Source organism: Phascolarctos cinereus, unplaced genomic scaffold (genome assembly GCF_003287225.1).
Source record: "Phascolarctos cinereus isolate Bilbo 61053 unplaced genomic scaffold, phaCin_HiC Scaffold_1;HRSCAF=81, whole genome shotgun sequence".
NCBI classification, from domain to species: domain Eukaryota; kingdom Metazoa; phylum Chordata; class Mammalia; order Diprotodontia; family Phascolarctidae; genus Phascolarctos; species Phascolarctos cinereus.
In genome coordinates, this window is record NW_027555514.1 from 197,687,509 (window position 1) to 197,700,707 (window position 13,199).

Sequence of the window (13,199 nt, forward strand, 5' to 3'; positions counted from 1 at the left end):
AAGAAAGAGTGACATGTGGAACTGCTCAGGCTTTGGCTTATGGGCTCCAGCTGCCATGCTCCTGGATTTGTCAATTTCAGTGTTGTTGAATAAGTCATCATTTTCACATTTATTAAGTGTTTTCCACTCAGAACATTGCAAGATATGTTTCAGAAAGGCCTTACTTGCAGTAAATGTAAATGCTCTGTCAGGCTAGGTATTATCTCCTTTCTGACATCTGCCCTATTGGTGGCTAAGTTCAAGGCCTTTTCTTAGGTCTTAAATTCTTCAGTCTCTCTGAAACATCTGAGACTGTTGACTACTTCCTTCCTGAAACCCTCTCTTCTTAGAGGGAAGGGGTGGTCAGTGTGGAATTTTTCAAATTATGCCTATTTCTGACTCTGGGGAGCAGGGTTCTGAGGGCACCAAGAAGACTGGAACTAGAACATGAGAACATTAATAAAATTATTATAATTATTAGTGGAGCTGTTGGGAAATAAAACCATTAATATTCTTTGACCCAGTGATCCGACTATTGGGAAAATACCTCAAGAAACCTCAGTGATGGCAATAAAGGTCCTCCATATAACAAAGTATTCATAGACACATACTTTATGGTAGCAAAAAACTAGGCAAAGTACATGACCATCAAATGGTGAATGGTTGAACAAACTACGATATGTGACCATAACTGATCATTATTTTGTTAAGAAATAATGATTATAAAGAAGAAATGCTTGGGAAGCCTTGTATGAATTTATGCAGAGTGAAGTAAATAGAATAAAAAGAACAACATACACAATGACCACAATAATGTAAAAGGAAACACTAACATATACCTGAATTCTATGGAAGCTAAATAAGGCACTTGCTCTCAGACAGGAACGTGTAGGTTTGACTAAATTATTCTGCAAAATTTCTTTGTTGCAATAGTGGATTCTCTGGAGGAGTGTTATTGGGAAGGGATAGCACTGTTCAAACAAGAGGCATTAATAAAACAATACAAATGACTGAAGCTATAGGGTTGTTTGATGGGGGTGGCATCTTGTGCGCCACCTGATCGTGATCTGGTCTTTTCCATCTTAATGTCCCCCTTCCCCTGGTCTACTTTCAACATCTGCTCCATTGCTAAGACGAATACTTGAACCACTGCTTTTTTTTTCTGCTTTAAGTAACATTTAATATCTTTTACAAGACGGATTCTGTGATAATTTCCAAAAGGAGACGCTTGCATCGGTTTATCGAAGCTCTGCTTATAAGTCAATATCCTTTCATAGGAAACCACCGTTGAATTGTTGCCCATCAAATAAATGAAGTTTAGAGCAGGAACCACTGCTTTCTTAAAAGGCGGTGATGACAGAGCCTTCCAAAGTTTGGTTTCGGGGGGAAAGGTGATAAGAACCGTGGAAATGAAGGGTTTTGGCAACTCTTGTGTGGAGAGGTATATGTATCAAAAAGGTGAAAATGTCTGAGAGCCACGGAGTTACAAGAGAACCAAGCAGTTACACACCTTTGTATCCCTCCCAAAGCTGTTACCTCTTGCCATATAGCTTTCATTAGCCTCAGTTGTGGGAATTTCATGAATTTGACCTTATTGCTTTAGGGATCATCCTTCTACAGGAACCTCCAGGTTCACTTCTCCATTTTTTTGTCTTGTTTTTGGGCTACCTTGCACACTCCCTCCCTCATCCTCATTTTTTTTTTAAAGTGAGGCAATTGGGGTTAAGTGACTTGCCCAAAGTCACACAGTAGGAAGTATTATGTGTCTGAAGCTGGATTTGAACTCAGGTCCTCCTGACTCCAGGGCCAGTGCTCTATCCACTGCGCCACCTAGCTGCCCCCTCTCATTTTTTTTTAATCTAATCTAGTACATTTGGTGGGGTCTGACCACCATCACTTACAATCACTACCATCATGCAATTGGGTATTGCCAAGTATCATGTTACCTTGGATTAATGATTGTAATTGACACTCAGTGTAACTGCTTATATCTATAGGGACTGCATATAGATTTCTGATCACATGGGCTAGTCCACCACTGAAAAACATAGCCACCCTAAGTTGGAGCCCACGGCAGGCAGGAATTTGTTTGCTTGAGACAAAATCAGTTTGTATCACGCAGAAGAAAAAAATAACAAGACTTTATTTTAGCTGCTGGCCATTTGAAGGGCATAAACATGTACACCAAAACCAAACTGAAGAAAATGTTTATTTCTACACAGAAGATACTCTTTACTGTTATACTCCATACACAAGCTATCTTTTAACAGTCTGAATATCAGAATTCTCCTACCCTTGAAGAAGGTGCAAGAGGCAAATCCCTTCATTTAGAGTGTATTTGGTGTGTATGTGTGTGTATTATTTAAAATTCCTGCAATGCCATTCCAATCTGGCATTCTTTCCATCTTTTCCATCTAGAGTCTTAAAAAGCTTTCTTTTCCAATAGCTAATTCTCTGTGAATTCCCGTTGGAGAGTTTCTGTACGGTCCTGTGCTGCTTCTCATACCATCTAGGAATGGAGGGAACCATTTTCAATTTGGACAGAGGAGTTGTATCTCTTCTTGTCCATCCCTGTGTTGAGGGCTTGGCCGACTTCTAACCTATGCCAGATGAGAGCTGGGTAGTGTTCCCCCCTTTCTGATCCCTCAGAGTTTTATGTAAACTTGGAACCAGTAGTGACCCACATCATGCAGTACAGGCTGGCAGAATGCTTGATATTACTCTCTTGATATTGAAGGGAAAAGGTGAGGGATATTCCCATAGTTCACAAGTGTAATAGATCAGGCACCCAGTACTTCACTAAGGTCTACTAACTGCACAACACTGTGATCAGAACCACAAAGAACTTAGGACTGCCGTATCTATAGACCATTCCCTAGCTTTGAATAAATAGCATGAAACACAAAGTGGAATTTCTTAAAGTAGTCTAACCCCTTTATTCTTTGCTCCAGAAATCTTATCCTGTGTTCCAAAGTGAGGCTGATGAGGGGTAATTTTTTTAAAAAAAGTGTGTGTATGTGAATAATTACTTCTTCAGACAAGAAGCCTCTTAGAACATGGAAATCAAGGCAGTTAAAAGTTTTTCCTTATCTTTGTGGAGGACAGACTCCTAGGGCATGACTAACATTAGCTGAAAATACTAGTGAATTTCCCCAAGTTACAGGAAGGTAGAGTCTAGGTGTTCTCCTACTCAACAAGGCACCACCAAACGCATGCTCATCTCTCTTGACCATCCAAAGTGCCAGTCACTAAGAAGTCCCACATTCCTTGTTGGTCCTGAGGCCTCGCCCTCTTAGATTCTGCTCAGTAGGATTCATTGTTGATGATGTCATAGAGGGCAATAATTACACTCCTCAATAACATTTCCCTTGATTCCCCCGTGAGAACACTGAGGTGGAGAGAACATATGTTTAACACAGTATCGGGCTGCCTGTGGAATGGAGCTCACAGCATCCGAGGTTGGAATATGGGAATGCTGACTGGTTTCAGCACATTTTAAGGGTGTATTTAAGGAAGAGTGGAAGACGAAAGAGTAGAGGGCACTTAACGCTGCCTTGCTCATTGCTTATCTAGCAGCCAACATCTAGCAAGTAGGAAGAGAAGTAATAAAGAGCCAGATGTGGGCACTTAAAAATAATCTTCATATAATCTTGACTGATCTTAGGTAAGACAGCATTACTTGGCAGCAGGAATATATTCTCTTTGGAGCCTGTTGGGTTCTCTTAGGAGTACACTTCAGACCAGTCTCCACAGGAAGAGGTTGTTAATTCAAACAAGAATGTCCACTGAGAGTATGTGGCTCCATCCACCTTAGGATATCAAACCACTCTATAAATTATTACCCCTCACAACATTCCCGTGAGGTAGGTATGATTGTAGTCAGAGGGGCTGAGGCATAAAGAGGTGATGACTTGCCTGAAGCAGGCAGGAACCAAAATCAGGAATATTAATTTCTCCACGTGCTTGACCTACCACTACTTCTTCTAGTTACCTGTGGCGGCTTGTGTTCTCCCTCTACCTCTCACACATACACTTTCACTTTTGGTAACATCATATGGAGAGCTACCCTCTACAAAGGAAGGTGAGCATTATCCACAAAGGAAATATTGCCTGGGACCTGGGGCCAATATCTTAACTATTTGGGGAAAATCTAGTAGAAGTCTGGCAGACTTGTGTAGCAGCTACTAAAACTAGGTCATATAAGATCCAACTTTTCTAACACGGAGGGCTAAGAGATTCCCTGTGCAAGCTGCACGGGTGCATCCAATTTTATTCTTGGATATTGGGACGTTCTCTACAGTTGGCTATTGCGAAGGCCTAAGTGGGGGAGGGTGTCAGATCTTGCTCTTGCTAAGATCCCGAATCCTGTGAAATTTGGGAATGACAGCTCCTAAGTTAAGAAAGTCATGCCTGGACTGAAAGGTGTGAGGACTGAAGAACAGTCCTCTGCTCTGCCTACTAGCGTGGCCACCTGAGGCAGCAGCCGCTGGCACCTACATCTCTGTGCTTGAGATTGCTGTGGAGATTGGATGAACAGTTCAACATTCCCTTTAAAGCCCCAGCTGCGGCTAACCTTATGCTGACGGGGCTGGGCTATCTTATCAAGTGTGTCAAGAAGCGAGCCACCCCAGGACCATATTTACTTTGGAGGATGGAAGAAATCCACACATAACAAAGTCTTGGGGCAGTCTACCGGGGTTTCATGAAAACACACGGACTGGCTATCAGGGCAGTTTAACTATCTGGCGCCTCCAGCAAGACTTGCTCTCTAGTGCTTGCCGCTGGTGCTTAAGAAGAGGACCAGTTTGAGTAGGAGACGCTATTTTCATTCTAACACTTCGGACTACTCTACCCGTCCATCCTCACTGGATAGCACTGAAAGGGTTCTATAGCTAATGCTTTGGACAACCTTGACAGAGAAGATGGAATGGATTTGGAAGGCTTAAGAGGAATCACTTTCCCCCAACACAATGACTATTAAGGCTAGTAAAACAGATCAAGATGAAAAGATAATTCTCGCTACTCCTGTTTCTGCCCTAATGCATTATTACTTCAGACTAGTGCATTTTAACTGGGTACAATGACCAGCAGTCCTGGGAGTGTAGTAGGTAAGATCAAAAGTTTGGAACTACTCCATGGTGGCTTTTCCTCTTCCTCAGCCCATGGATGCTTGCCATTAGCTAGTATTCACCCCGAGCCTTCCTTCTTACCTGGCTACTGCAGTGTCTCTACAGAGAATGCCTCTATTCCCTATATGATAGCACTAGGTTTATTGACTCTCAGAGTCTTAGCATTCATATTTGAAGCATAGAGAAGAGGTGGTTTCATCTCTGAAATAAAAAACTAAGCTGGGTAATGAAATCCCACTGATAAGCAGTGGTGCCTGTCAGGACTTGTCTTTGCCAGTCCAAACTCATCAGCTATGTTCTTTGCTTTCCTTTCTGAGACCTCCACATCATCCTCATCCTGTGCTTCCATTACCATTTCTGGGACAGCTGGTGGATTCTCTTTCCCTTGAGGCAAACACTTAGTTAACCAGCTGCTCTAGCTTCCAGGACGCATCCATGGTGATGACCTCTAACTCACTTTTTCTAGACTTGCCTCCATTTGTCATGCATGGCTACATCTTATTCTCCAACTGAAAAAAGAAAAACAGGTTTTTGGGTGTAGTTTTTCTGATTGTCATGGAACCAACCATGTTTCCGAGAAGCAAACTGAATTTGGAGAGAAGTCTTGATTTACCAGGGGGAATAGAGTTAGCAGGTGACATCATCTTATTTTATGCCAGGAGAAATATTGGAAAAAGGTACAGAGAAGGCCTTGGGTGGAAAGGAATGAAAATTTTTGGAATTCCTTTCATTTCCATTCGGACTGACTTCCGACCAAGGAAGGTGGGACTTAGCCCGTTCTAGGGAACTATCCGTTCCTATCAGCTGAATGGGTTTTGAAGCTATGGGGTAGCGGCTCATTTGCTTAATTGTGCTAAAGATGGTGAACCATGTCTGGAGCTTGGGTCATTTCCCCTGAGGATACTTCTCGGACTGGGATCTAGTTAGGGGGGAAACAGCTCTGGGAAGGGATCTAGGACAAAATGAATTATTTAGCTTCATGAAGAATCTCTGTTTATGAGTGAACTGTGTTGTGTGGTCCCAGCTCGCTAGAGGCCTGTTCATTTTTGGCCGTGATGAACTTGATCAGCTACTGCCTCGTGTGGGAGTTCAAGAGATGAGAAGGGAGTTTTACAGATGGATTAAAGGAACAAATGCCAATGAAAGTTATGCTCTTTACAAAACATGTATTTTCCAATGTATGCACATACATACACAAATATATGTATATATGTAAAATATGTAGTAGGGGCTTTTCTCAGACAGTTGTGTCTGCTTGCCTGAATAAGGTACTACAGTGAAGGAAATGCAGAGTGGTTAACTATAGTCACTAAAATACCTAAAAAATACATCATGTATTTCTTTCTAAAACTTTTATTGTGCACATAAAATGGACCATTTTTCTTGGTCAGGCAGGTCCAATGTCTTCCCTCTTCTACTCTCCCCCCTTCTCACCATACTGCAAAAATACTTCTGTTTGATGGGAGTAGATGATTGTTCCATTGGTGCTGGTTAGAATCAGTCTGGGAGCAAGGTACCAAAGCTAGATTCCAAACTCATGGCACTGTCACACAGAGATGGCACCGGTTTGAGCACGGGCAGGATCACAAACCAAGAGAGGTACCTAGCCATATTGCTAAGTGATCTGGGAGACTCAGAAGCAAAGAGCTTTCCCTTCAAACAATGGGGATCCTGTTACCCCCAAGCTGTTATGTCTTTTTGTGCTTGTGTTCACTATAAAGCAATTCTGGAATTTCTGTTGAACCAGGGATCCTGTTTTTCAGGAACTAAGATCTCAGAAAGAAAGCTTAGCTGGAGAATATGACATGTTTCCAGAGCTGGGAAACTTTTCATGCTACTCATGTTGCCAGTGTACTAAGAAAATTTGCAAAACAGTGGTTAACAAAAATGGGAATTTAAAAAACTTCTATAGCCTGAAAAATATCAGGCTGGACTCAAAGGAGCTCAGGCTCCTTCGTAAGGAGTAATTAAGACTCTGAATAAAGGTAGGAAATATAAAACATAGACTTTTTGCAGGTAATTGATACATTTCCCGTCATTGACCACAATGAAGTCATAATACTGTTGACTGGAAGAACTAGGGAACATTTTGCAGGCTTGTAGTATTTTTTTTTTATATGTTCTTTCTGCAAATTCAATTCCATAAATATTTATTAAGCCTCTTCTATATGCATAGTATGTTTAGCACACCACTTTCCCCTGGCTGAGACTACAAACAGACTGTGATTTAATAGGATGCAGTAGTGTGAATATTCACATTCTAAAAGTAACATCTGAGAAAGCTGCTACGTTAGGCTACTTGAAGCATTATCATCACCACCACTGTGATATCCTTTTAAGTAATTTAGGATTTAATCCTGAATTGATCCTTAACTCTTGACCAATGGGGTGGTGAGATTAGTGAGAAGGCCACATAGTCAGTTATAGAGTAGTGTGCAATACACTACAGGGGGGATGAGGTGGGGGGAGGGGGTCTCCATTTCATGGAAAGCTGGGGGACTCAAAGGTGGAGTACTAAACATCTTTCTTTTTGAGAAAAGGGAGCAAAAATGGAGACTTCTCTACTAGAAATACGGGAGATAGGGATAAAAGTCAGAACTTGTGGTGATACTTAGCAGCTTGTCAGTGGGGGATTTCCACAGGAAAAGATGGCAGCTTTTAGACAGAAAGGATTAAGGGATAAAATCTACTCTTTCATTGTTAAAAGGCTTATAGCTTTAGAGCTGGAAGGGATCTCAGAAGCCATCTAGTCAATCCCCCTCATTTTACAGATGAGGAAACTGAGATCCAAGGAGGATGTTATGGTTGAGGCACAAAATGACCCCCCCCACACATAAATTTCAAGGTCAGATCTGATTCTTGCCTTATCCACAGGTTGCTTCTGAGAGGTGCCAAGGCTTTAGTTCTCTATGGACATCACTCAGCCTAATCAAGAGTTGGACAGAGTACACCTGGTCTGGCAAAGACGACATCTTCCCTTAGTTCACCATATACTCCCAGTGACAGCAATCAGACGCCTGGGTTGGTCTAAGCTATAGTGAAACTGGGAACTTTGAGAAGCTAGCTTCTGGGTGAACTCCGACAAACTGCAGTGAGCTTGGTTCAAGCTGCTGCTTGCAAGAGGCTAATCAGCTCCAGGATTGTAGGGCTTGCTTCCCTCTATCATTTTGGAGAAGAGGGGAGCAAATATAATTCATCTGTTTGCCTGGAAATTCTGCCCAAATCTACTAGTATAAAGTCTTGCTGTATCCCGTGCATTTCTTTATAACGAGTTTGGTATGAGGAATTCTCCTTAGTGAGGCTTCTGCCCACCGGATTAAGATGCATCAGTGTCAATCGACCTAGTCAATAAAAAAGGTTAACTCCACTACCTTCTTTTATAAGTGTATTTTTGGTAGGAGAAACCCTTGGTGTCAGATGTGAGAAGAGCAGCTTTTTCAGAGCCAGGATCTCACAATAGGAGAGAAACCAAGGCGGGGAGGAGGGGACGGGGTAGGGGACAGAATGTTGGTGTCATAATCTTGGCTTTGCCTTGAATATTAATGGAAATATATTCTCTGACACATGACTATTACCCATTTGCAAATCTGAAGCACAGGGGGAAAGGGAAAGTTGGGTCCTGGAGACACGCTATTCTCCAAGTCAGAGGAGGCTTGGCACCAAGATCAGGTCTCAGCCAGGATAGGACACACAAGAGGGCACAGAACAAGCCTTCAGATAAAACAAGAAAAAGACTAGGTCACAAAAGGGTTGTGTTCTATTCCCTGAAGCCTACCAGAATAACAAGCTAGAAATATCATGAACGACACGAATAAATAGACGCATGTAACCAAGACTTCAGTCAGTTGCCGACTGGATGACGAATGATGTAAGACAGATGTCTGGCACTCCCTCATTCGAGCACTGAATGATTTGTGTTTCTTGTAAAGATATAAAAAGCGAACTTGCTTCTTTTCAAGTATTAAAAAAAATAAGTTAATTGACAAAAAAAAAAGGGTTCAAAGTGACCGAGGGTCCTGTCAGGTCTTTGCTTCATTTTCATTGTGCAAACACAGGAAAAAAATTTAAGGAAAACATATTCTCCTTTCCCAACTTAAAGTACTGAACAGTGTCAATAACTTTCTGTCCTGAGGCAGCCCTCAGTTGGGGTCTGAAACCTGGGACCTTGACCCCGCCGTCCCTCAAAGTCAGTATTTTCCAGTGTCAAAATAGTTGCAATTCAAAACAAAGGTGAAAGGTAGCACTCCCCCGGCCTGGGGTCCTTGCCACAGGAAAGTGCTTGGGCCATGGGATGCTTGGGCCACACACTCTAAATGAACTTTCTCTAAATCGTGTAGTGTAGGGTTGTTCCCTTATGTACCCTCTTCACTTGTAGAGCTAACTCCAGAGACCTCCCTAGACAGCACTCTTAGCCACCATCCCTGACCTCCAAGATGGATGGCTCGACCCCAGCCTGACAATGGTACTTTTACTCTCTTGGGTGTTCTCAGGGTCGGGTGTGTTTTTTAGGTTTCTTTCATGGGGTTATAGGAAGAATAGGTAAAAATGCTGTTCCCTTTGGCTACTTAGACCCCCCCCCCCAGTAGGAAGTTAACTCCATAGTAGCAGTGATGTCAACAAAGAGGGAGTCTCTTCACTTCCTTCTCTAATTGAACAGGTTAGTAGAGGAAATGGGAAAAGGATCAACTGTAGTCCATTTGGGAGGATAAAGGGTTTTCCATAATAAGTGTCAATCACTCTGTGCTCTTCCTTCTCCCTGTGGATCTATCTCAGGTGGGCCCCTTGAGCCAGGTTCTCCAGGGTGGCCGGACTCCCTCAGCTGATCAACTTAGCTCAGGGTCTTCCCCAAAACACATGAGGCTCAATTCCACTGTTGAAGAGGCACATGGATACTTGAAAGTCTGCCCTCAGAAAATGCCAGACCTTCTCAGATCTCTCAAGCTAGGGGTTTCTGGAGAGCCCAGCCTATGCCGAATGGCTACGAAAGACCAACCAGTGAGAGTGAGCAGATACTCAGGACCAGTTCATGTTGAAGCCTTTGGAGAGCATGACAGCCTCCAGATCTTTGTCTTCTTCTTTTTCTCGAAGCCTCTGCTCTTCGAGCAAGGCCACCAGAGAGTCCCTCTGCTCCACCACCTCTAACATCTCATTCAGAATCCTCTTCTCTTCTAATAATTCTTCATCTGTCTTTAAGTGATCTGCAGAGGAAGCCAAAGGCTTTGTATCAATATGGGACATGGATAAGAATGAACCAACCTGCAACAACCCAGTTGTTTTTTTTAACCTTCTATAGCCATCCGTTCCCGGAGCTCTTGCTGTAACCGACTCTGCCGATCTTCTAGTTCTAGTTCCCGGGCGCTGAAAAGTGAGTCAGGAAGAACAAAGACAAAACAGTAATGTCCACAGGGAAGCATCTCTTCTTTCTGCTGCAGGCAGTTGCTAACCCGCAGCAGATCTTCTACCCCTACATCCCCCCAACCATGTGGACAGGCCCCAGTCACTCACAATATCATGAGCTCTGACTCATAGCGCACCAAGGCATTTTTCTCTTGTACCAGCTTGAACCACTCTTGCATCAGCTTTGGATCATCCTTCTTCCCCATGCCTGTCAAAAGACACAGAGAATCAGCGGCCATCTCCCAGCTCGTTGGAATTACAACACAGGGGCCAATGTGCAAAGAGAGCCAAGCAAGAGCTGCTGGAACACTTCCAAGCCAGATCTGTTAAGTTTACCTACAACACACGGGATGAGAAGAGAACTGCAGAAACACTCTGAGCCCACCACTCACCCCTTCAACCAATCTCTGACGGGTTCGTTTTATCCATACTCTTTCATTTCCACTTGATAGACCTTCTGACCACCAACTTATCCTTGACTCAGACTTATTTGTGCCTCTCCCTCTACTGGTCCTAACCCAGCTCAAGAGTTTTCTCTTTGGTTGCTTCTAAAACAAAACAAAACAAAAAACCCCCAAATCTTCCCCACCTTGCCTATCTTTTTGAGTCACATACACTGATAACCTAATATGGTAAGATGCCTTTTCTTGCACAGGATTATTTTTAACCTGGTTTGCTGCTGATTGTTTTACCAACCTCTCCCTCCCATAGGGTACTCTGCCTGCCCTGGTTTGGCTAGTGTCTTAGCAGTACTATCACAAAGAGCACGGAACCTCTGGCAGACATTAGAGATGGGAGAAAAGACCTTCCACGATCCAATTCAAAGTCCAGTTTTCAGACTTTCTATTTGAGAATGAAATTAATCTGTCTTTAATACACAACAGCCAGGATAGATCTTACTCAGTTAAACCTCTGATTTTAATGGGTTTAAATGGTAGTTGAAGAATTCTAAGGTAGGATTTTCTAACACAGAAGCACTTCAGACCACAGGTGTACATAAAGAGTGGCAAAGAGTTGACACACCAGGCTTCTTAAACACTGGAACTGGGCTCACCTAAAACTTCAGAATTATTTCCTTTGAAGTTCTTAAGCAACATGGATTCTTATGTTTAGGTCAGCATTAAGTATAGTCTGGTCTGAGGCCTCTCAAGATTTCTTCCATTCTATGATTCAGTAGGCATTGTGATATAGTGAACAGAACTGGCCTGAAACCAGGAAGACTTGGTACAAGTCCTGCCTTAGACCCTTACTGGCTATGTGACTCTGGGTGAATCACTTAACTTCTCAGTGCTCTAGGCAACTCTTCTAAGTTGCAGAGGAGGTTCTAACCTGCATTGGTAAGGGAAATTTCCTCACCTGGAAGTTCCCTATACCAATGAAATCAGGTCTAGTCCCTATCCCTATCCTATGACTCACCTGGCTGGTTATTTCACTCTATAGTAAAGTTACGCTGTCATCCTAGCAATAGCCAAACCCTAAAATATACATTTTAACCTATTATTATTCATTGTTCCCTTAGAAAGAGATATCCTTCCTCCTTGGGCAAACACCAATTCTTTCCAGGTGCAAGATACATTTGAACTTCATGGTCTTCTCTATTTCCTGCTTTCCTATACTCCCAATGCTTAACGTTCTTGGCATACCATTCAAAAACAAATTTGTTTTTGGCAACATAGCATTTTCAACGCAAAAGATGTTATAGCTAGGTCTTTACTTGGTGGCTAAAGTATGGAAAGGCAGAAGTCTACTATTGCATTCCCACAAGTAGTTTGAGTTAGTGTCCATGCTCTGCTCCATTGTACATGCAACTATGCTCCCAAGGTTAAGTCCCATCATGGATTCCCAGTCTGTAAGACTAAAGCTACTACCATGTTTATAGATCCACGTTGCTTGATGTAGCATTTGACCATGCTTGGGGGGGAATAATGCCCTCCTCACCCAACCCAATAGACTTGGTTATTGGCTTTTAATCTAGCCATCTGCTCAGTTCCAAGCATTCCTTTCTGGGCATCTCTGCACAATATGCCCATATAGCCATAGGGAGATGGGACCTTTAGGCATGCAAGCTATATAGTGTGGCAGAGTCATGAGAGGGTACTGGAGAAGTCGCCTTTCCCACCTCCCAACAGAAAGAAATAACTGAGTGAAAACTGGACACTCCTCATGAACTACAGTAGAGATTGTTCACAGCCAATGAGACAAGGTAGGGTGGATGAAAGTCAATGTGAGAGCCATGGAAAGCAGAGTAAGAGGTTAGCAAGGTTAGTCACGATCACATTCTCCCCTTCCCCTTCCCTCATGCCTTTGCAATGACAATTATCACAACAGACTCCAAATTAGACAAATATAAAATACACTCAGCAAGACATGGGGTACGAAGTTTTTTTCATTTTAAAGACCTTAAAGTTGTTTATGCAAACCAGTCTTTGTAAGGACACAGTATTCCTTTACTTCAACAATGCAAATCACAGTCATACAGGTGGGAGACTCTCTCACCTGTATCCCTGGTTCCTCAGAAAGATCAAAGAAATCAAATGCCCCAGTGAACAATGGAGGTGTCAAGTTTTTTGGGCAGCCAGTGTAGTTCTCCCAAATTAAAGACTTGGTCTCTACTCCCATATTCTATTCCTCCCTGCCAAATTGTCAAAGGGATACTGTACCTTGTAAGAAACTGCTACAGTCATAAAAAGTTAC

The 13,199-nt window shown here is 42.7% G+C and overlaps 1 protein-coding gene across 14 annotated transcripts in view; it reads right to left on the reverse strand.

Moving 5' to 3' along the window:
* Positions 1-2,104: 2,104 nt before the first annotated feature.
* Positions 2,105-13,199, reverse strand: part of MICAL3 (microtubule associated monooxygenase, calponin and LIM domain containing 3) — a 253,077-nt gene continuing 241,982 nt past the window's right edge. For all 14 annotated transcript variants that reach the window (XM_021001628.2, XM_021001636.2, XM_021001635.2 and 11 more), the window contains 3 exons: positions 10,614-10,713; positions 10,393-10,466; positions 2,105-10,306 (listed from right to left, as the gene is read on the reverse strand). In XM_021001628.2, the coding sequence (XP_020857287.1) occupies positions 10,122-10,306; positions 10,393-10,466; positions 10,614-10,713 (359 nt within the window). In that variant the 3' untranslated portion in view covers positions 2,105-10,121. The remainder of the gene's footprint in view (positions 10,307-10,392; positions 10,467-10,613; positions 10,714-13,199) is intronic.